General features: G+C 41.4%; 1 protein-coding gene across 1 annotated transcript; it reads right to left on the reverse strand.

The window, feature by feature from the left end:
• Window positions 1–5,533: 5,533 nt before the first annotated feature.
• Window positions 5,534–24,826, reverse strand: nxph2a (neurexophilin 2a). Its single transcript, XM_015966804.3, has 3 exons — window positions 24,617–24,826; window positions 24,371–24,520; window positions 5,534–6,427 (listed from the first exon to the last, which is right to left on the reverse strand). Exons 2-3 carry the CDS (start codon window positions 24,413–24,415, stop codon window positions 5,681–5,683), a joined length of 792 nt encoding a protein of 263 aa, XP_015822290.1. The 5' UTR covers window positions 24,416–24,520; window positions 24,617–24,826; the 3' UTR covers window positions 5,534–5,680.
• Window positions 24,827–24,908: the final 82 nt, after the last annotated feature.

The following is a 24,908-nucleotide window of genomic DNA, read 5'->3' on the forward strand; positions in this document are numbered from 1 at the left end:
TTGAGTTCTATAGGAACGTAACAAAGATTTAACTAAATGGGAAATATTATATATTTGTAATGTTTAGCCCGTTTGGTGACTAGACATTAAATAGCATGAACACTCAGTGCAAGGTCAGTTCTTTACACTTTTTAAAAGATGTGTATGCCCCATATTGATGGCACCATTTTGATGTAAATGACATTGAACCATCTTTAAATGACCAATGTACAAGAAAGTCTCTTCTGTTGCATATTTGTGTGTGGGGGAAACGGTGATCTGCCATGACGAAGACCAGTGTCAATCCACATGAAACTGAAGTTTGTTCTTCGGCCCAAAATATATTGAAGCATTGGAAGTATGTACTCAGTCTCCCACTTGAATGACATATTCCAGATCATACATCTGTGGAACTGTTCTAGATAAAATCTTGAGAATTTGTTTCTTTTTAGTATTGCAAACATGCAAATATATATTCTCGGTATATTGTGGTAACCTGAAAGTGGAGAGACTAATGCATGGTCGTGTTGTTGTCCAGAGAAAGTGTCCAAGTTCCAGTTTTGTTTTTAAACATTTATTTTTCTGCAGCTATCTGCTACGTGTGCAGAACCACATGGATCGAGTGTGCAAAAAAATCTTCCTCTAACATGCTTGGATATCTGTAGGATGCTGAGCATCACTTCTACTGGCAATGTTATTCTGTGTTTGAATGGGGGGTTGTCATGTTTATTCAGTCCGTCTTGTATGTAGCGTGGTGTGACAGACACTTCAGAGGATTTTGTAAACTGAGGAGTAGCATCATTCTCTGTGATGTTACTCGTCAGGCAGCCTAATGTTTTAAAACTTTGAAAAGTTTGGGTAAAAACAAAAAAAATGAAGTCGTTGTCTGCAAGAATGCCTGCATTAACCCATTAAAACATTTTCCAGCAGTTTGAAGTGGCTCAAGATTAGTTATTTTAACTGGAGGTTGTTAAACTGACTCAGAGGGAAGGGTTATAATCATCCAAAGTTTCTTTTAATGATCGTTTTAATAGAAGTAGATTTTAGATGAGGTGATTTTCTCTCTCTCCCCTTTGTGGCATTTCATTTCTGGACATAGTTACAAAAACACAACTGAGATGATCAAAAGGGAATGTGTGATAGTTTCATGTTAAATGGAGAAACCCTTTTTCAACACATAAAAGACCATTCCCTCTTTAATGTGAATGTGAGGTGCTAGCTTTAATTAAAGTGGATGCGAGGCCGCTCTTCCCTGCTAGAAGAGACATCTTCATCAGCAGCTTGCTGATCCACGTCCGCCCCTCGGCACCGATCCTTGGAAAAGGCCTGATACCATCTCAGCTGTAGGACGCCTCTTCAACCTTTTATCATCTTACTTCGCTTGCCTCCACTAACTGATGCTTATAAAGGAGATGCCTGCAGTGGTGTGATCAAAACGGAAGAATCACCTGGATTGCTGCAAATAAGCACTGAGTGGTGACACTTGTAGGTAAAAATAAACCTGATCTGTAATTTATTTCTAATAAATATTTTGTGTAGAAGTTGCAGCAATTTCCTGCTCATCTGTGCTTCTGGTTGAAAGTGGAAATACAACTGTTGTAAACAACCCTGCTGTAGCTAGCGCTAACAATGAGCTAGTTAATATGACCCAACTAATACTAAAATAAATCACAAAGTAAAGAGAAATGCACTTTTGGGATACAAAAATTACAAGCCCAGTAGCAACAAAGCCAGGTCACCATCAGTCTATGATTTTATAGGAAGCCTAAGTCACACCCAGCTACTTCTGCACCATGGGTCCCCGGAAGGACGAAAAAATCAATGCGAATCAGTGGAGCTATAGAAGCTATTTTCTAATCCCATTTGTAATGGGCATGAATTTCACATATGTCCATACATTTTAAAGACGCATTCTGATGCCAAGAAAGTGCTTATTTTCAAGCGGGGCTAGAAGTTGTTTTCGGTTTTGTGTGGAAATACGTCCAGGACTACAAATACACATCTCCAAATTGACGTCATCAAACTAGACATGGAGAAGAGCAGGGGGAAAATGGCTGTGAGTTTAGCGAGCTACCAACACCTCCTTCAGGAGGAAAGAACCACCATAAATCTGGCCAGGTAGTAAGTAGCAGCTACGCTAGCACAGAGAGGATTCTGTGGTGATGTCTCATTTGAAGTCAGTCATTACAAATTTTACAGGCTGATAAATCTCAAAGTACATGACTGGCATCATGGTCGAAACACAATTCATTACTTTTCATTTAAACTGACGTACAACAGATGATTCAGGGCCTACAGAAATGCGGATTAAACTTGAATTCATTTTTTTGTTCTTCCGGAGACACTTGAGCCGACCAGAAAGGGAGAAGACTTAGGCTCCCTATAGCCTCCTTTAGCTCCTTCAAACTAGCGTAGGCCGTGCTGATGTTGAATCTGGTTTTAGCTCTTTGCTTCACTTCCAAAGATATTATCTCTTACTTTTAATTCCAGGTTCTGCCACAAAGCCAACGAAAAAGCAAACTTATCTTTCTTCTTGTGCTTTTTAATGACAATCAGTGACCTGAAATAGCTAACTGCTAGCATAACAGCTATCAGCCATGAAGAAGGTAAAATGCCACCCGTGCCACTAAACTGTTCAGTGCAGGCCAGCAGAGTGGTGTCAAATAGGAAACCGGTCTAGTTTCTAAACCAACAATCACTGAGATCAAAGCTCTAGCTTAAAGTTTTTTTTAAAAACTATGTAGTGTTACTTCAATGCTAGAGAAGCCAGGGACATGTTTACATGTTTTTTTTAGGGACTTGGTCGAGTGCAGCATGGGAAGCTGGTGTGACTTGATGCAGAAGGAGTGGGTGCCTCATCCTGATCAGATAAGAGTAATGGAAGCGAATGAAAAGACCCCTGTCCCTGATGGTCACAGCAAAATGGATGTGCTCCCTGAGGTGTACCTGCAGTATCATCCACGCCTGTGGACACAGATTTATTGCCCATTAAAAAGCTACCCTGAAATGTACCTCTTAAAACGGTGTGTTTATCCTGTTGAGAAGTCCTTTCAGAAATGAAACGAGACAACTGCGAGTTTCCTCTGCGCCAGGGCAGACTCCGTGTGACAAACACCACAAGCTCTTTTTATGGAAGGTTTAATGCCATAAAGACCTAAATTGATCCTTACCATCACATTTTAACAAAACAAACTGTTTTTGATCACAAATACCCCCCCCCCCCCCAACAAAAAACCCCCACTCAGTTACGAAGTGTTGTTTCATCCAAATTTACAGTTTAAAGAAGATTACTAAGCAGGAGGTTAAAAAAATATAACAGGACTAATGTGCTATTACAAAATAGCAAAGCAATCTATATTTTCAGGCAATAAATCTGACATTTATGTTATCTCTGACAAAACACCAAAAACTAAGGAAGAATTTGCACAATCATATATATTCTCAGGGAAAACTGAAATTATTTGACATCATTTACTCTGAAGCCATAGTGGAACATGTTCAGTTTTAGAGTTACACATTAGTACACAGCATTTGCACGAAGGAGTGGAACTAAAACATCATAGATCAGCTGATTTATCGTACAGCTCACCTCATGTGAACAAGGTGACAGGATCATTTACAGTTGATGAAAAAATAAAGTAGCATTGACAGAAACAGTGAAAATGTGATGAAAACATCACATACTAAACCTTGTACTCTTAAATCTGCCAGCTTATGCTTGCCGTATCACAGACATTTAAAAAAAATTCCTGCTTCTTATTCATACTGCAGACATATTATTTCCTTATGCCCTTTTTTAAAAATTGTTTCTACCTTCCAGTTTCTCGACTCCTGGAGAATGTATTTCCCAGGCTGATTAAAGCCTATTAAAGACAGGTAATGTCAGGGCTGGTAGCAGGACCATGACAAAGTGCTGATAATTGTCTGCCAGACTCACTAAATCCACCTGTCCTGCAATTATTGCCATCCCCCTTCTCTCTTCCCCTGCTGACACATTAATCCAGTGTACAGCTTGCTTGGCGGGCTGATGCCTCAGAGTGCATCCTGCAAACACAGATGTTGGATTTCAGACTAGTTTAGCACACACACGCCTTAGGATAACTGTAGCACGAATGTGTTTTAGGGAGGAAGCAGGGGAGTATTTACGCTAAAGGTGGACAGGTGGTTAGATGTGTGATAATTTACAATCGTGCTTCCACATTTTGTTAAAATTAGGTTTGTTGGATCAATTTATTTTGTCATGGGCAATTTGGGATTGTTTGAAGCCATGCTTCTGATGTATTCTTACACAAGAAAGATTTTTAAATGGCTATAATTAAATATATAAATAAAATAATGAAATTAAATAATTTAAGCAGCAATCAAGAGTTTTTCAGTAATTATACATATATTTTAGAAATTTGTAAAAGTGATAGTCTTACCTACTGTGATATAAATGTAGACAATACCTCTTTTTTTCTCGCTAAGCCACCTTATGTCCGTAGAGCACCATGCAATTTGAGTTAAGCGCCGATCAGCGTTAGCCAATAGCATTAGACATCCGTTCACATGTAGATGTCAATCACAGAACGTGTGCAAGTATTTGCGGACATACCTAGATGCAGTTGGTAACATTTCTCATGGTAAGAAAATAAAATAAAAGTAAACATGTATATATATATATATATATATATATATATATATATATATATATATATATATATATATGTATATAATGTTATGTTACGTGTTCACAAATGAGAAACATAGCTTTCAGCCTTTTTCTTGAAAGTAGCGAGTGGGGCTTAAGGTGCACCACCACCTTTTCACTGGTAGATTGTGCCATTTGAGAAAAAACTCCAGATTTCCGCTCAAATTATTGAAAGCTTTTTAAAAATAGCTACTTTTTCCTTCTTTTGTGTTCTAAGAAGTATGAGTGAACAGTGGTGGACTAGGTATCGGGAGCACTGGGACAAGTCCTGCTGGCCTGACAGCTGGAGTGACCCGCTCAGTATTGCCTGCAGTCCCCCCTGTCGGTGATGTCCGTTAATCCAACTCTCTTCTCCCTGCTCATAAATTCCCCAATGCACGACCGAAATTCGATCTGCTGACCCCTCAATCAAATGGAAAAATGTTTGCAAGTTACTAGTCTGCTCTGGGTTGGTGCCAAATTCCCGGCCTGAATAATTTTTCTAGTTTACCCCGGGAATAGATTCCAGATCTACTACAGAGAAAATGATTAGACTACATTGGCTAAATATTCAAAAGGCAGCAATGTCCCTCATGAAATAAAATCTGTGGGTATTGCAATAACAAACATGGTGACGTTAGCATCAATTCAGAGCAGTAGGAAGCCAGCAAAGCTGTTCCAGTCAGCCCTGAATTTGCCTGTGGTCTAGCCTTGTAGGAAACATCTGGACAACACAGTAATTACACCAAAGAAGTGTGCTGTTGTGATGAGGAGATACCGATGGTTGGTAGCTACTGGGGCATTCCACACCAGCCCCTAAATTCAAAGTCTCTGGACGCCTCTCTGAAGTTGTGTGTGCAGTATTTACAAAGGTTTCTCCAAATCCCTTCAGCATGTCTGTTTATTTGTGGGGCGGGGGGGACTTGTCAACATATCACAGGTTGTTAGGTAGTTCAGGACGACGAGTTTGGAGGCTGACTTTACATATTTTGAAGATTAAACAAAAGACAGATGCGTGTTTCAACAGCTAGGTCATCCTGTGGAGGAGTAAGGTGTGTCACTGTGGTAGTTGTAGTCAGGACAGACCTTCTGCACCAGTTTGTAGTCTACACTATAAAAGGCTATGTAGATGCATATGACCTTGAAGGGTTTTGAGCACAGCCATGACACGTGGCTCTGTGTGTGCTCCTGATAGCACACCTTGGATGGGTCATAGCCGCACAGGGCGGTCTTCTTGTTGCGGTCCGTCTTTTCGTACTCGATGCGACAGTTGAACGACTTGGTGTCTTTGGTCTCCAGAGTCGACTGCTGGGCGATCTCAAACTCTACGACCTTGGACGGTGGCACCAGGCTCACGGATACGTTCCCCATCCCTGTGGAGTTGTGACGGAAGTAAACACTAAAAGTGCCATTCCCGTGGTCGACGATCTTCCCCGTGATCAGGAGGTTGAGTTTGACGGTCTTGATGTTGGAGTGGAAGTCCCCCCACCCAAACATCTTTTTGAACTTGCCAGTCTTGACGATGGGTCTACGTTTAGTTCTGGTCTGTGCGCCCTGAGCATCTGTCTGGTTAGATAACCAGTCCCAAAAGTCCTCCATATTCTGTAAATATGTCATCTCCCTCGTGTTGCTCTTGAGCTCGGGGGAGACCCTGGCAAATAAACGAATGGGGTTGAGAACCCGTGGACTGGCCCCCGTGGGAGAAAGCTTCTGTTCGTTATCACTGTCGCTCCACTCGATGAGTTCTCTGGCTCCTCCATGAACTTTCCTGCATGTGACCTTTATAGACAGCAGAGACAGGGTAGACAAAGAAACATGATTAATCTTTGAAGCACTGCAGACTTTTATTCTTGATAAACACTCAAAATCAATAACGTCTTTAAACATAGGATCTTGTCAGGAGTCGTGAAGTAATTCAGAGGTTTGCTCAGGAACCCTAAAATCGCAACATTTCTTATACATATTTGAAAGTTTTTATTGCAGTAAATCAATGAAATGTGGCCTTTTGGCATTTTTACTTTGAAACAGTGGCAAACAGTCCAAATTTTGTGCTCCTCAAAAATGTGGGATTGAAGCATGCATGCTTAAACTAATCACTCAAATGTTTGCAGGTCAAGAAAAAGAAGTATTGGGCAAAAGTTTGGATGCAACAAACATTTGTTTGTACTGTAGATCTGCAAATGAGCCTTTGTTTTTCCAGTGTGACAAATCTGCAGTTCCTTTTACTTATGAAGAAGCCTCGGTGAAAATATCTGTTGCAAATGTCTAAATGTGTTTGTGTGTGTGGAGGGGCCGAAGAAAGGGCCACATTTGTGCAGTTTAGTATTAATGGTATTGTCTAGATATCACTCAACATCCAGGGTAAAAGAGGAAAGATTACTGGAACGAGCTGCATCATTTAAAGATGTGGAACAGCGATTTTTCTGATTATTATCGGTCCCTCTGAGTTTTCATGCAGGCTGAACATGAAAATAGTCTCTTACACCTATCTCCTATAGCTTCTGATAGAATAGATGGTGAGACTTCAGGATTTGAAAAGCCTGACACATCTACGTCACACTGTCACTTAACATTCATGAACTCACCCATCTTGACTCAACAGGGAAGGCTGTTGTTGGTTTAGCATCCAGGAAACGTCCCAAATAGCAGAAGCTAACCGTAAGCATTAGCACCTCCACCACACAGCAAAATTCCCTCCGTCTTGTGTTATTTGTGGAGATAATCATCAAACCAAGCAAAGTCAGTGGTAGAGTCATGCTGCTGTTAGCCAATCAAAGGACAGATGCCAAAATATCAGGAAATAAGACTCCAAATTCTGCCCCCCCCCCCCCCCCGTACAACTTACAAGGCATTCGTTCCTACTAGAGACCGCTGAAAATGCATTGATTAAACAAGTGAACCACACCTTTAAATTTTGATTTAAAATGAGGGAACTTTATTTTTTGACTATTGCTGCCCTCCTTTTGGAAAAAAGGATTTCTCATTCTGGAACGCCCCACCTGTTTGAATATCACACTGATCTGGGCATTCAAGACAAAACATAATTCAACTTAACTAAAAAAAGAAAAGAAAAACACAAGTTTAGGTCTGTTATTTTGAGTGCCTTGGACTCCAGGTACGGTTCTATTTTAGTTTGACAGGTCTGACCTCTCCTCTTTAGTTTCACATTACCATTTTTGATTTCTACACCGATGCTCAACAGGAAAACCATTCTCTATGGAAGCGTGGTTAAAAAAATGCTGGTCATAATCCAGACGCGGCTACGAACCGTGATCCCTCGTATCTCAAAGCCGTTTAGCTTCGGGAGCGATTTCTGGTCCACTTCAGATAAAGCTGCAATAATTCACAGCAATGAGCTTAGCTAGTTTTATTAGTAATTAGTACTGCTCGCTCTCCCCAGGCCCTGTTCTAGGGATCACTGAGAGAAGCAGATGTTAAAAGTACAGAGCAGCGGCTGTTTGAATCCTCACTGAGATGCTCCGCGCTATACTCCCAGACTAATTATAATTTTGCTGTAAGCCTAACAGAAACACGTGTGTACAAAGCCAACAAACTAGGTCGTCTGGCACTATTTGCTTTGTCACGGCTTCATACGAACAAACCTTTCCGCCGAACACGTGAAAGTGCTGCATTTATCCAATTATCTGGCACAATGTCTTTTAATTACAACTTCTCGCTGGTGAGGCCACAGCCCCAGACCGTAGTGGCACCTTAAAGCCTAAAGCAGAGGGGAACAGCTCGGCTTTCTGGATATGTGATGCAGAATCAATACGTCTGGCCAATCCATTAGCTCACACGGTGCTTAATTAAGACAGTTGCTCCTTGAAAACACGAACAAATGAAGCAACACTGTAATAACGGTCCCGTGTGTAGTTCATGATGGCCACGGCCGTTCTAATCGACCCGTGCCACTGGCAATATTCCCAGCTGATGATGCTCTTAGTAATACCTCGCGTGAGCTCTGCTGTTAATTCGGCTGGACTCCTACAACATGACAGTCACCGCTGTTGCACAAAACCCGTGAGCTCCCAACGGGAACATTTCCTCACCTCTGTGAACAACGGAGACATGGCGCTCGTCTTCCCACCAGCTCGAGCTGTCTTATCCCTTACACGTCGCGTCATGGCGCGCCGCTTCAGAGGTGAAACTAAATTGTCTTTCGGTGTAAATCTCACGTGAGCTTTGTCTGGAATAATTATAATGGAAATGAGAGAGGAGTTTAAGTATGATGAGCAACGGGGGAAATTGCTGTGACAACAAGCGGATCAGCACAGGGATGTCTAATACTTAAATGCCCCAAGAGAGATGAAGCACGGGGAACTTGAAAGCGTCGCGCTGAAACACGGGCTTTGCTTTCTGCCTCTTTCACCGTCTCCTTGCACACCTTGTGCGTTTAGGTGGAGATGACGGTTACAAAACAGAGGAATATGAGTGTTTGGAGGAAAGAGGGAGCGGGGAAAAAAAACGAGGCAAGGTCTGATGAAGGAGAATCTACAAAAGCTTAATTAAGATTTCCTAATCGGAGCAGCCGTGCTAGAGGCGTTTCAGGGCGACTTGAAACAAGACATTATTATGATAATAACTGCAGACTTATGGAGCTGAAAACTCCAGACTTCATTTCAGCCGCACGAGGCAAAGTTACCCGAGGCGGATATCTGTCTGTGTGGTTTGGCTTCTTCCTTTTCCTGTAGAAAAACACACTCCAACCTCACACACAACAGCTAATCTATATCTCCTCATGCACCACAACAGAGTTCATCTGACTTATAACACAGTGCATAAATACGAATCTAAATGTAGAAAAAAATATGTAAAGTTGCTCCAGCTGATATTCAGCATCAGATAATTAAAATTTTATTTATTATTAGGAAATGCAGCAATTCAAAGTTTTTCCCATTTAAGGAATTGTATGGTTTACTATGTGCTGTGACATAATCTAGGAAATGTGCCATTTTTTTCTTTGCTAAGCCCGTCCCGTATAAACGAAACAAAAAGAATGAATAAACAACATAAAGCGATTATTCATAGTTTAGTCTTCAAAGTGTGCAGAGAAGCCACCATTAATACCACTTTAACATGTTCTTTTGTGTTCTGTTTAAACCCAGAGTCAAAAAATCTGCATCATGTGAAAATTATGAGTTTGTGCCAAAAAACGTCACAGAAAGTTCTAATTAAGTCATCTACTGGCTTTCCCAAGAGTGGTTTGGCAGTCGTCTTTTTTTTTGGCAGGTTTCTGAACAGACTGACAGGTGAATGGAGCTAGCACAGAGGGACAATCCCATTCCACATTCATGTCCAGTTTAGATTCAATAATTACCCCAATATGTCCCTTTTTGGGGGGTAGTCAGTAAAAATCACAATCTTATACTGTAAATCAGCAGCATTTGCACACATTGCAGAATAAAATGTGAAAATTCCTTTCAGACAAAGTGAAAACACAACACATTCTCACTCCCTAAGCATCAAAAACAAACGCTTGGTCAGCCACCCTCCACGTCAGACCCCTGACGCCAAAAGTGCCCTTTTTCGTTACTTATGTGCGAAAAGGGTTTTTTCCCTTATTTGACTGCAGATCCCAATGCAGCGTAAAACTGAAGCCATGGGATGTCCGCTACCGTTGCATCCCAATGCAGCGTTACACTGACGCGATGGGATGTCCGCAGCCAGGGCACCAAACAAGCTCATTGTACCTCACCTTAACCTCTTATTATTTAACCTTCCCCTCACCCCTATCCTAACCTTAACCATCTTGCTAGTGAACACGTTAGTGATGTGTCGATCGCTCTAAAAGCCGGCTCTATGAAGTGAACGGCGGGAGCCGCCTCGTCATTGGTCGAGTTTGGACCGAGCCAACGCGAGGGGGAGGTTTAAACTACCAAGGTGGAGGTTAAAAGTAGAGGGTATGTGTAACCTCCCCCTCGCCAGATGGGATGTTCTAACGTTCCCCTTGGGCGGCAGATACGAAAATTCACAGTCAGACTCTGACTGTCAGAGTCAGAATGCACGGTAAACAAACACTTGATCACAGCGAGAGTAACGTTTTAGGCAGCAAGAGGGTTAAGGTTAGGATGAGGGAGAGGGGAAGGTTATAAATAGTGAAACGTTAAAGTTTAGGTGCGGTTAAACGAGCTGGTTCGGTGCCGCATCAGCGGATATCTAATCACGTCAGTTTTACGCTGCATTGGGATCTGCAGTTACAAAAGGGAAAAACCCCTTTTCGCACATAAGTAACGAAAAAGGGCACTTTTGGCGTCTGGGGTCTGACGTGGAGGGTGGCTGACCAAGCGTTTGTTTCCGACGCTTAGGGTGTGAGAATGTGTTGCAACTGGAAAAAAACACAAGTTACGTGTTTGAGTCTGCATTGACCGAGTTGTGCAGCTTTCATCTTACTTCACAAGCAGTCATTACTCTCTTTGTTACATTATTGCACGTATTTTTACTCACGAGTCAATGTGTAATATTCCCACAAAAGGACTTATTTTTCTTTGAAGGTCTTGAAGAAAACGGTTTAATGTTTCTCAAACCCCAACTTCAGGCTTTGAAGTCAATATTAAAATATTCGGGCTACAGGTTTCACCTTTAAATGTTTGCTGCTCTTTCTGCACCGTTTGGGCCGTTTATCCAGCCAAATACCTACATTGGAATTATTTTTGACAAATGTTCTTTGCGGTATTTTGACAGTCAGACTTATTTAGAGATTTTGGGGAAAAACAGTGACCGGAGCGGGAGCGAGTCACGCGGTGAGTCAGGATGAATCAGCCTCGACATCCGTCTGTAGTTATGGAGCTGGCTGCCTGCTGCTCCTGTGGGTAGACGTATCTTTTAGAGGCCTGACATAAAGGTAATTGCCACAGCGACCAGAACTAGCCTCTAGAAAGTTATTAAGAAGCCACTGACATCTGGCCTCTGGATCATCTGGAAGATGACGTTAAAACACATTTGAAATGAGAAGCGGGTGACTTTGTGCTTATAGCTGTGATGAGCCGAGCCGGAGGCAGGGCTGTTGTTTCGTTTGCGAGTGACCGTGGACATCACACTAAACTCGCGTTAACGTCCTCCCTACTTGGTGCGTTAGACCTTTTTATTTAAGCAGAGGAAATAAAGTTTCTTTTTGTGCAACTCAATCATTTTCCTACATTTTATATTGTGGATTTTTCTTTCTTTTGTTTGTTTTTTGCAGCACATAAGGCCCAGATATGTGTCTGGGGGAAATTGGTTTCAGGCATTTCTCTCTCAATAAACAAAATAGGTAATTAACCTGCTTATCAGTGCAAGCAGAGTCGTTTCCACGATGCACCCCACTGTTCTTCATGGATTTATCTGTGCAAATCGACCCCACTTTGGTGGTGCAATTCATTTCTCTGCTAATTTTCCATGTACGAACCTTCATTAACTTGATGCTATTCTGCATAGTAAAAAATCTGGACATTCAATGAAAATTGCACCACCTTCACCTTTGCCTTTCCTAATACTTTCCCAGCATCGCTGAAACACAACACCTGCCAGCTGCTCAGCTGGCGCTGTTAGTATCAGTCCACCGATTGAGTGCAGCAGGTTCCTTCCAAGCATCCACCATGACAAACAGCTCAGTTGACATTAAAACCATTCTCAGCTGCTTGAAGACCTTCCCGAGCCATCTTCCTCCTGATGTTACAGGGCATAACATTTGTAATGACTCACATCCAAAGCCGATTCCAGGAGAGGAGGCCCTGGAGGCGCGTTGGCAGCACGCTGCAGAGACTCGACACCCTGCTGAAGAATAGATTGGTGCTCTGATCGCTGCAACAGCCTCACGCTCCAGAGCCATCACTTTTAATCAGAGGCCGGCCAGGGAAATACATGGCAGGTGCTTCAGCACTGTGGTGGATCGCAACAGCAAATCCACACCGGGGGCCACTTTACCAATCACAGAGAGCCACCGTGTGTGTGTGTGTGTGTGTGTGTGCGTGCATGCAGCAAATCTGCTCCCCTCCAGTATAATCCTTTAGGCCATTACCTCCTGACCTTTGTAGAAATCAGACAGCTTCCAGTATTGGAATGCTCTTCCCAAACATCTTATAAATCCTAATTTGATTTGTGACCATATTTGACGTGAGTATTGATCAGCATTCACGCGCGATTCAGTACCGTGCAGACATCCTAAACTATGTTCACTTTTTCATGTTTATTATTCAATAAGAAAACCGTTCTCCAGGTTGTCTGAAGATAATTTACACGGGACGTGTTTAACCAATTTTTTCTTAAGTTATAATAGCTCTAAGATCGATACAAAACACGTTCATGAAGTTTCTTGCTCTAAATCCATCTAACACAAAGCAGTCTGAGCAGTTTTCTTCTTGGCATTGTCAAAACTTCCAGAATGAGCCGTTTCAGGGCTCTGTCGCTTAAATAAAACAAGCTGAAGCTGGCCACGTCCACCCATTGCCTGCCCAGTCTGCTATAAGATGAGAAGCTCCGATGTCTGGGAGGAGATCGGAGTAGAGCCACTGCTCCTCCAGCAGCAGCTCTCTCTTGCACCCAAGAGTCAGTTTTAATGTAATTTCCCAGTTTGTGACATCACAAACAGAGACTTTTTGAAACGGTTTGTTTTAACTGCATAATTCCTAAAACAAAACATTGTCAGAAAACAGATGGATGGACTTTTAAACTTTTGGTGTGTTTATAGAGACAGTAGAGACCCACATGGTAGCATAAAAATTTGCCAAAGGTGTGTTTTTGCATAATACGCCCTTTTTAAAGAGTAGTTCATTATATAACCATTTGAATATAAAGTATTCCAGTCATTATTTTTACCCTAGCCCATTGTGGCTGCAAATGAAAAAAAAAATGCAAAAAAGACTCAAAGAGAATCTTTGTGTTGGCTTTAAAGTGACGATGTGTATTTTCCCTGGTGATAGGGGGCAGTACATACCTGAATCATTGCAAACAAGAGTTATTTTGTGTTCCAGTAAGACATTACCAACGGATGGCCGTTAAGGTCAAAAATCCTGATGAGCGCAACCTCCAGCAATATGAAAACACATCAGACTCCCTTTCGTCACTGGCAACGAGCTAAGAGTTAAATGTGTAAAACACACGTGTCAGACACAAGGCCCGCGGAGCATTTTTATGTGGCCTGCGAGATAAATATCAAAAATATATTAAAACTGACCCGCTTGGCGATTTTACTGCAAAGACTACAACTCCCATGACGCTTTGCGGCGTTAGCGCAGAGCCGAAGCGCACCCTCCTTTGTGTTTTTTCCAGCGTCTCCAGCGAGTCGTGGTGGATGGCTGCTTATACTGAGCCAGGATTCTCTGGAGGTTTCTTTCTGTTAAAAGGGAGTTTTCCTCTCCACTGTCGCTGCATGCTTGCTTAGTATGAGGACTGCTGTAAAGTCACTGACACTAGTCAGTGACTTGATGCAATTTGCTGGGTTCCTTATATAGAAAACTTTTTTCTGATTGGCTTAATGAACTGACCTGAATTGGAATGTTTATTATGTGAAGTGCCTTGAGACGACTCTTGTCGTGATTTGGCGCTATATAAATACAATTGAATTGAATTGAATTGAATTGAATTGAATTGAATTGGTGTCTGCAGCTCCACTGTCTCGGACAAACTAAACAATCCTCTCACACAGCGCCGAGTTTACTCAGCTATTTGCTGATGGAGTCTCCTCCTCAGCTCAGGTCAACCCCATGATGCAGGTATCTGGCTGGAACAGGTGAGCATCACAGTAAACCAGTGGAGCAAACTGAGCTTTAAATATTTTGGTTTTACGCTCTTTTTCTGCTCCAAAACATGAAAGTTAACAGGTGAGATGTTGCATTTTCATTTAAGATAAAATTACATTTTTATTTTGTTGTTGGCCCGTGAGAAAAGATTTAACCTACAGTAAACAGGAAGTGGAAAGGCTGCAGATAGATGAATAGAATAGAAAATCCCTTTATTGTTCCTCAGTGGGGAAAGCTAGACGTCACAGCAGCGATGACACTTATTACAGGAGAAAAAAAGGAGAATAACGCATAAGAAAAATGAATAAACAACAAGAAAACATAAATCCTGAATAGATTTTAAAAATGCTGATTATACCACAAGTAATGAATACCACTGATGTGTTTTATTTAAAACTGACTTGCTCGTGTGTAATTTAGTTATTCCACATTCAGTGTTAATGCAAAAGTGAGTTTGTTTCCAGGTTCAAAATTGCATATACTGTAAAGACAATGTGCAAATTTGCCGTCAAATATTTTTCAAAAAATATTAAGTTTGGCCCGCGACTTTTTCACAGATTTTCATTTTGGCCCCGTGTGACTTCGAGTTTACACCCCTGGTGTAAAACAACAATGTTTATGAATGGTGAATGATTTGTAACCACTTGTTACAAATTAGGAAATGTTTGTCCTCACAGGCTCCTGTACAAGGAAACATGGAGTCACCCAGAGACTTTGGCCCGCTCCCATGTAATCTAGTCACAATTTTTATGTTTATGTGCAACAAAATTCATTTTCAACAACATTTCGATGAATATTTCCAGAGTTCAACAGTAAAAACTACACAGTGTCTCTTTAAATGATTAAATGATGGTGGGAACATTAACTAACTTTTATTCCTTGTCTCACATTAAATATACATTAAAGCTAAACAAAACAATTTATTCATAAGACAAAAATATGATGCATGGGTGTGTAAAAATATAGATAACAAAGGGCGTCTACCCATAAAAAAGAAATTAAAGAGATGATGAAACCAGTAGAAAGTTCAGATGGGTCATGATATAAAAACGCTGATAATTTCAATAAATCTTCCTGAAAAGACATAAAAAACAGATGATCCAGAATGTTGTGGTGCATTTTGTATTTGACTGACTTCCACTGGTTTCCAGTGGCGACCAGATTGACACTGACGCCCCGATGTTGCACAAACAGACTCAGAACAACGTCAGCACTAAACTCGGCACTTTCTCCACCACTTCTTTTATTTTTCCCAAGAACTTTTTTACTTCTACCATTTCAACACAGAAGGCATTTCCAGCATTATATCCATCTCCATCTCTTTTTCTCCACTTTTAAAAATGTGTCAAAGACTCAACTTCTCTCCAGGAAACACCTCCTCACTCATCACCTCTAACACACCCAGCATGCATCACCAGCCCTTTCTTTGCCCCCCCCCCCCCCCCCCCCCACACACACACACCTGCACCACCTGTACTGCCGTTTGAGCTGTTTCAGAACCTAAATGGAAAGTTCAGATATTTTAGATATATGGACCACATAAAGTATTTTGTTTCAGTTTAAAGAGACAATGTGTAGTTTTTACAGTGAATCTCTGGAAATATCCATCGCAGTGTTGTTGAAAAAGAATTAAGTGATGCCCAGTTGTTGAAAAATATTGGCAGCTTTGTAGCATATAACCAGAAAAACCAGGTCTCAGTTACATGGGAGCGAGTCTAAGGTCCAATTCCAAAATTCGCTCTTTCACACTTGTGCCCTTCAACTGCACGATCCCGGCCAGGGGTGCGAGTGTGATTCTCAAGTGCAGAAGTTGATCATACCCCTTTTGCACCTTAATGCTGGTGGTGGTCAGAGGGACTAGTAGCTCTAGTGTTCAGCAGGCCTCATTTCTGTCAGTGCGCCCCCGGAAGACCAGAAGACCACAGGGCACAGTGCAAGTATTGGGACTGTGCCCTCGTCTCTGGGTGATGCCAAATTAGATGCCATGTTTCCTTCTACAGGAGCCCATGAGGACCAAGTGCATTTGCTGATTTGTAACAAGCGGTTACAAACTTTCGCCATTCATAAATCTTTTTGTTTTACAGATTTACCTCTTCCCTTGTTACTAGAGATGAAAGGCAGTCTGATGGGCTTGTCACTTTGCTGGAGGTTGCGCTTCCAGTGATTTTTGACCCTAATGGGCATCTGTAGGTAAGGTCTTACTCAAACACAAATTATTTAGGTATGTACTACCCGCCATCACCAGGGAAAATACACACCATCACTTTAAGCAAATTTATTGTAAACTATTTCAGATAAACTTTACGAAACCAACACATTATTTGGATGCAGTTCTGTGGTTAATTGTGGTGGACATTAGCTGGGAACCTTTAGCTACTTATACCATTCTAGATGGGATTTCATAACAATTCTGTTGCAATAATTTTGGAATATCAAATTTATAGAAATGTAAATAAATAAACTCATGTGAAAGTTTTCAGACTGGCAATGAGATGTTAGCTTTTCTAACTGATCAACTCAAATTTCTGTTTCTCCAAACTGAAGCCATTCAAAGAGCTATCTACTACAAGTATTAATTGTTCATAATCTTTGCAGAGACCCCTGCTCTGAAAACTGTGCCACATTAAGGTGTAACTGTTGATAAAATTGTGCAAAATATGTATAAAAAATGTGACTATTGATGTTTATTTTGATATAAATGAAAACTTGTCAGTGTTAATTCCAGATATTCCCCATATAATTAATTACATGCTATTTTCATGATTTAAAATGCTACTGTTGGCTTTTCGTTCACTCTAAAGACTGTTTATTAAATTTTTAAATGTACATGTTAACATTTAAAGTGTTCATGTGCACTGAAAAGAATGAAATGTTGAATTTACTTAACCAAGTGACATCAACTGTTTTCACTAATCCATGTTGCTTAAAGCAACACCGAAGAGTTTTGAACACTTTAAGCAAATGCTTTCAAACTGCTTTCGGTGGTTCTTGAGCCGTAAATTTGAGCTACTTCCATTTGACAGCACTGCTTCCCTCTGCTGAGCAAAAACTGCACTAAACCACAGGTGGGAGCTCATTTCCTGCTTTACAGCAATAGCTGTTTACTTTTATGGTAGCTCATATAAAGGCTAGCAGTTAGCTTTTCAGTTTGCTGACCATCAAGAAAAAGCACAAGAAAGTTTTTTGCTTTTTAGTTGGCATCGTGGCAAAGCCTGGAAGTAAAAGTAAGACCGGTGAAGCAAAGAGCCGAAACCAGAGTGAACATCGGCGTGGCCTACGCTAGCTCGAGGAAGGTAAAGGAGGCTACTGGACATGTAAGTAATAATATTATCTGTCCAACAGTTATTTTGTGGCTTATTTGGCTTCAATTGGCTTGTGGTAGCATTAGCTTGTTGTTAGCGCTAGCTACAGCAGGCCATGCCAGAGTTTTTCAGCCTTCAACCAGTAGAAGACAGAAGGGGGAAACTTATTAAGTGTTACTTTAAATATAAAGAGTAACATACATTTACTGATAACAATGTATATTACTCTTTACGTTTAAGTAACACATAACTTGGATAAGTAAATTCATCCAGTGTGGCATTCAGGCTGACGGACATCTTCCTGAACGCTCTCTTCCATTTTCACTGTTGATCTGAAGTTCTCTCATCGAGAAAGTTACGTTCATCTTTAAAAAATACGCTTTCTTTTCATTTATTTCTTAGATTTCTAATTATTCCTCAACAAATGTGCTCTTAATAAGTTATAATAGAGTCAAGCAGCATTTCCTGTACAAGACCACCTGAGAGCTCATGATGTCACTTGGGGCTGCTCTGTGATTAGCATAAATTATAGCATCCAGCTTAACCCTCCTCAGGCTACCATAAATCACATCATGTGAGCCATTAGTCATGTTTACAGTGTCAGTGCTGCTCTGGTGCAGCTCAATCACAAATATCTCCCTTTTTCCTCGGCGTCACTCCAGTCTGACATGGGCTGCATGGTGGCGCAGTGGTTAGCACTGTTGCCTCGCAGCACGAAGGTTGCAGGTTTGAAACTCGGCTGCAGCCTTTCTGCGTGGAGTTGCGTGTTCTCCCCATACGTGTGCGGGTTTCCTCCGGGTGCTCCGGTTTCCCCACAGATCACAACATGCCCGATAGGTTATAAATTGTAAGTTGCTTTGGATAAAAGCGTCTGCTAAATAAATAAACATAAACATAAATATAAACAGTCTGGCTAAAAGGAAATGTCTCTGATCTTAAGTCGACATTAAGACTTCTAATTACTATTTTTGTTACTAAACTGAATGAAACATTCACAATGCTTTATAAATTTGATCACTCCTCTACAAACAAACACTCACGTACCATATCTGAATCAGGTATTTAGGGCAGTGACGGTCCACTTAACTACAAAAATGATTATTGGCAAGCAGCTTGTGTCTGGGATTGATTGCTACCCTTTGTGATACTGATGCAGTGATGAAGATAAATGTTGGATACGTTTGCTTGAGATGAGTCTCAGTTTAAAACTAAAACCTGCGAGTATCTGTGAAAACGTGGCATAAATGTGTTTAATACCATTTTACATTAGTCACTGGGAAGGAAAGTCACCTTAAAGTGTCAGTTAAAGCTCTCCAATAATTAAAAAATGTTGTAAACTGTTTTTTACTGTAAAATATGCATATTAAATTATAAAAACTAAATCACCTTAAAAAGAAATGCGGTTCACCTGCAGAGATCAGGACGAGAAAAGGAGAAAACGGCACCGTGAACGAGTGAGAGCAGGAGGGGCTGCAGTAAAAGCGTGTGTGAGTGTGTGTTTGTGCATGTATGCATGTGTGTGTGTGTGTGTGTGTGTACGTGCACGTGTGTCAGCCGGCTGTTGGGAAGATGAGAGGACACGTAAACAAATCTGACATGGATTTATTCAAGTGCAGAAATTGTGTGTCAACACTTTCCAAACACAAACACTGTTACTTAACAGTGATAAATGTCTGCATGAAGAATGTTTTTACAAGCTTTTATTAAAAATTTATTTAGATTTTATGATGAAGAAGCACAAAATTGCCAATTTTTAGAGAAACACAGCGTGGATTATTTATTTTATTGCAGTTGCAAGTAACTGTTCTTCATTTTATCTTTCATATTTTCCACGGTGTAGATAAATAAAAAAAAGATATAATTTCAATCTTTTTTTTTAAGTTGTTAATTCTTTGATTGCTATTCATGACATGTCTAAAAAAAGTCCCCATTTCCTGTGCAATTTTCACACGAAGGTGTAAGAAAAATAAAGAAATATTCACATTTTTTCCCAGCAGAATACTCAGAATATAAGGTCATAAAATCACAATGTCTAAAGAAACAGAGAATTTAGGTTTGAAATAAGAATCTAATTTAAAACTGACAAAGAAAACTACATTTTGACAGCCAACTGTTGAAATCTAATGAAAGTATAAACGCTAACACTGGCTTGCTCGTCACTCCAAAAAACTTCTCGCATGCCATTATTTTTATTTTTATTTTTTGTAAAAACCGCAGGAGTCATGCGGGTGAAAATGAGATGTTAGCGAACGGTGTGTAAAATTAAAATGTTGCAGATGTTTTAAAAAGTGTTAACGAAGATCCCAAAAGGGAGTGGGAGGGGCTCTGGGACTGGATCCACCAGGTAACGGGAACACTTGTTATCTCAGCACCTGCCACATCCGACAGCAGCAAAGCTCTCAACACTTCACTTTTAGGCAGGCGTCACCTTTCAACGCATCATCACTTTCATAATCCCCTTACATGGTCAAAGCAGCAGCTCCTGCTCCAGCTGCTGACACCTGCTGCACACCCCTCGGATTTCTGATAGCAGGAATTTGGAGAGGATGATGCCACAAGGCACACGGACTGGGTGTAATTATCCCATGACCAGTTTTAACACCTCCCCACAACGCCTAATGCACTTGTAAACTCTTCAGCCAGCGCAACAGAAGCCGTGATCCAAACACTCTTCCCCTTTACCCTTCGTGACAACTCCCGTTTAACATTTCCCTCCAAATCTGCGCCGGATAAGAATTGAAACAAAATTTAAAAAAAAAAAAAAAAAAACGCTTCTGTTGGATTTGCTCAAACGTACGTCAAACGAATTCGACTGAGCAAATGTTTCTGTTCTCAAAGCTGATTGTGCTGCGACTGATTTCACAGAAACGGCTCCCCTTGAAGAAGAAATGAGAGACTCTTTTTACCCAAGACGCTCAGAAGACAGGTACATCACAGGAAATACACAAAGACGGTGGCAAGCTGACAGCGCTTTGTTAGGGCTGGGAATGACGAGCTGCAGAGGAAGGCCTCAGAAGCTCCGAGGCAGGAGGAGAAGAAAAAAACTCAACATGCTATAAGGAGAATAGTCAGAGCAGAGATGTATTGTACTTATTCTGAAGCCGTCACATCTCGCCGTTTTACATGAAAGCCATGCAGCTTTAATTAAAGAGGTCAGTCATTTTTCTGAGCTTTGACGTGTGGCGTGATGGGCTTCTCCCGGACCAAACCAGGTGGTTATTAAACATTAGCACGTCACTGTGTGAAAAAGCTTGTTTTTGACGCGTTTAAACAAACTTTAAATGAAAAAAATGACTAAAATTTTACAAAACGAGAAACCGATTCCATCTGAGTTGTGTTACGATGAAATGCGTCGCGTTTCGTTGCTGCCCTGCAAGAAAATATCATGAAAATGCAGTCAACAGCCTGTTAAACAGAACGGCTGGACATCGGTGTTTCTGAGACTGCACAGCAGTAATGACAATGCTCTGAAGCAGCAGCGACTCCAGATCTAACGGCGCCTCGGGCTGCGCGACGCCCATAAAAATTCATAGCTGTGGACGGAGACCAGGAAAGCCAACAGCATATTTAACATGACGTCTCCTGCACCAACACTGTAACCTCACAAGAGCAGCAATCAGGAAAATAATCAGGCCGTTAATAGCTGACTTGGGTCTCTAATGGGCCCTCTGGTTTACAGATGAAGGTTTTTGTCAGCACAAAGGGCAATTGTGTCACAGCCATCGTTCACGTCCCGTCTCTTCAGTCCCGGACCTTTATCGAGGATTTATTGTCAGTAGTGGTGTTGTTGATGATTGGAGAATGAATAGCTCAGCTGGAGCAACATGTGGAGGCTGCAAACTGTGCTTAAAACCACAACTTTGCCTTCAGAGGCGTGAGACGGCAGAACGAGGAGCCCAAATGCCACAGACCGCGTTGTTTATGAGGGATTATCGAATCCAGCCTCTCTGGCTGTAAAGATGGTGACCCCAATATGAGCGGATGTACACATCTGCACCGTGTAAGCCCCAAAATGATTCCTGGAAGGCGGCGCGTGCATACATGCCCTCTTCACTCTGCCAGTCCACGTTTTAATCACTTCCTCTGAAATTTTCTCTGGCCTTTTTGGCCATTTTCTCCTGCATTTCTCTCCCTCTCCAATTCCTCTGGTGACTTTTTGAAGACTTAAGTTCCACTCTTCCTTTTTCTCTCTTCTCACAAGGCAAATCCTGGGAGAGGTTGATGTGAAGACCAGGCAGAGCGAGCGAGGATGTGAAGAATACAAACACTTTTTTTTATTGTCCAGGGGCGAGGGGAGGGGGGTGCAGAAGGGCTTGGGCGGTGGGGGTCTGTAAAAGAGACGAGGACCTTATCACAGCCCAGCAGCTCTGTAATTCGCCACCGTGATAAAGTGGCGGCGCGGAAAACCTTACAAGGCTGGCACAATCCAAAGACGGATTAAGGTTTTCTGACATAAGCTTGCTGAAAAACTAATCAATCAGCCCATGCAGCATTATCAGGAGCGTGAGATTAAAGAGCTTCTCCTAATCCTCCCAACTGTACATTTTATTACACTTTCCACTGTTTGTTGACTTTAAATATACAATAAATAAATAATAAAAGCAAACCAAATGGAGCATGTGGAAGGGGAGGCGGGTTAAAAGGTCCCAGGAGAGGGATTTGGTGTAGAATGTGTGTTTTGTTGTGAAGACGCGGATAAAAGCGTCGTCCTTGCCAGAGCCGTTTCTGCTGGACGGAGAGGAGCGGGAGTTTCACCGACACAAACGGGAAATTATTCTCACGCTCAAAACTCCATCTCTGCTCATCGCCCGTGCACCACGTGGACGATTAATAAATAAAAGATTGAAAATTAGGGCCAAATCCTTAGAGAAATCTCGCGTAATCCCCCAAATCGGCACACGAACGGACTCGGAGCTTGGCGTGATCCCAACTATAAAACTGGAAGTCAGTCTGGAAAGTGCTTTAGCCTCAGGCTGCGACCCAGCCTCCCCGTTAGCGTGATCGCTCATTCCCGGGGTGCTGCTTTCATGTGGTCACAGGGAAGGGTTGCTGTGCATTTAACGCTGCCGCCGATCCGTGCCAAAGTTTTGTCGTGATTTAAAACGACCAAAGAGCTCTATCTCTTGTCAGCTGACACAAAGACTCTCCTACTTAATGCTAGGCAGAGTTGAAAAGTCCCACGGTGCCCTGCGTGCTATCTGAGGCTCAGAGCAAGGTGACCAGACGAGAGCGGGGTGCTCATTCGTGTTTTCCTTTCATCTACATTGTCCTGCTGCCACTGCACATGGACGCCGGCAGCAGATGTCACAAGGTAGAACGTATTCTCCAAAGACGGTTTTGACCCTCTTATTCTCCCCCCTGGGTTTTGCACAGATGTTAGGAGTTGCTACTCGATTTCACAAGCATTTTACCTAAATGCATGTTGGATACAGCATCTAAATGATGCTCTAGGTGTTTAACATCCTCTTAACCATAAACATCAAAGACTTTAAGAGCTTAAAATGAACTTCACCCAGTTTTGTTAGATAAAGTTAAAGTAATATTGCTAAAAAGGCTGCTCTGTCTCCAGTCAGGACAGCAGTGGGTGCTCTGGGACAGAAGGCACCGAGGCGTATAAAGTGAGAGCCTCCCCAGAGAAGCAGCCTGCCTCTTTTTTCCTCTGGAGGCACGTCTCCCAACAGGCTCAGCGCTGATTACAACAGAACAGAGAGACAGCACGTTGCAGCTGCAGCTGCACGGTTCAAGGCTATCTCTGAAGGAAGCCCTCTTTGAGGACTGGGCACAGATGTGAAGAACGCCTTCAATCGGATGATATTTTCTGTTCGAGTCTGATCAGAAAAAGGATAATAAAGACAACGAGGACGAGCAGAATGAAAAGCAAAATGAGCAAAAATGAAATGAAAGGCAAGACAGCATCAGCAGATGTTGATCAAAGTAGAAATAGACCTTTTAATTTCACCAAAGACAGCTTACTGTAATATATTTTCCTTTGAGTAAAGCAAGATTATCTCCAAAAGCTTAACTTAGTTTTCAGTACAAACAATTTTCTGCAGACAAGAGATGATTGTATAAGTTTTAAAGAAGAAAGCTTTAAAAAAATCTGCGAGTTTGTTAGCTTTAAGCTATTTTTTACAGTGTATAAGAGAAAAGGGTCATAAAAACTTCCGCTTTTTGGTTCTGCAAATAAAATGAACAGAAGAAGAAATTAACTCCTGTTGCGTAACATCCAACAGCAGTACCTGATGTATTCACAGAGGTTTTTTTACATTAAATCAGGAGGTAAAGAAGCACAACTCTGCAAGTTGACAAAAAGTGCCGATTAGATTATTTATTTTTAAAGAATTATTACTATTTGGTTCAGAAATTATACATTTGCATACATTTCTGAGCACAATTGCTGCAAAACTGAATTAAAACATAAGAAAGCATTAAAATAAATTATTTAATCTAGTTTAATATTACATATAAACAATCTTGAATTTTACTTCAAATAATGCAGATAGTTGAGCATTTTATAGTTTTTAAAAGCAAACATTTGTAAGAGTTAAAATTTTACAAACAATATCCAAAGGAAATGAGATGAATTCTTTTTTTCAGTGTATGTTAGGATGTTTAAACAAAAATAAAGAGCTACAATGAGGTGAGATCTGCAGGTTAACAGTTGTTTAGACACAGATTAATGCCTGAAACGGACTCAGCCTCACCTGATGCAGAAGGAGAAGCAGCAAGAATGTTTGCAGGACTCTCATCTTCAAAGACTTCTCAGTTTATTCTCGATGAGCGGCGCTTTAATCCTCTCTGGGTGACTCGGAGAGGACGAGACGCGCATGCCGCTGAAACATCTCACAGATCACCTGGAAAATAAAGTTTCATCTGCTGAATGCATTAAAAGCTAAAGTCTCCAGTACTTGTTAGGATTTTTTCCTGCAGTGATAAAACTTTTCCCTTACTGGTAAAGGCAGCACGCTGGAGTCATGCCTCTTCAGTCGGACACGGAGTTGTTAAATCCTCTCCAAGTACGTCCTCCTCTCGGGAATGTTTGAGTTTCCTCTGAGAAGCTGGGACTAGAAATGAGACCTGGTGGAAACAAGCTCTCGTCTAAGTTTCAAATCCAACCGAAACAGAAACAAACAACGAATTTTCAGTTGTTTATTCGGGAGATCTAGCGGTGAGTTAAGGCGGCGCGCAGTAGAAATGCAGCCAAGTGAATCCGCGCATCCCAGAAACAAGACTGCAGTCAGA

This window comes from Nothobranchius furzeri, chromosome 14 (assembly GCF_043380555.1).
Source record: "Nothobranchius furzeri strain GRZ-AD chromosome 14, NfurGRZ-RIMD1, whole genome shotgun sequence".
Taxonomy (NCBI): Eukaryota; Metazoa; Chordata; class Actinopteri; order Cyprinodontiformes; family Nothobranchiidae; genus Nothobranchius; species Nothobranchius furzeri.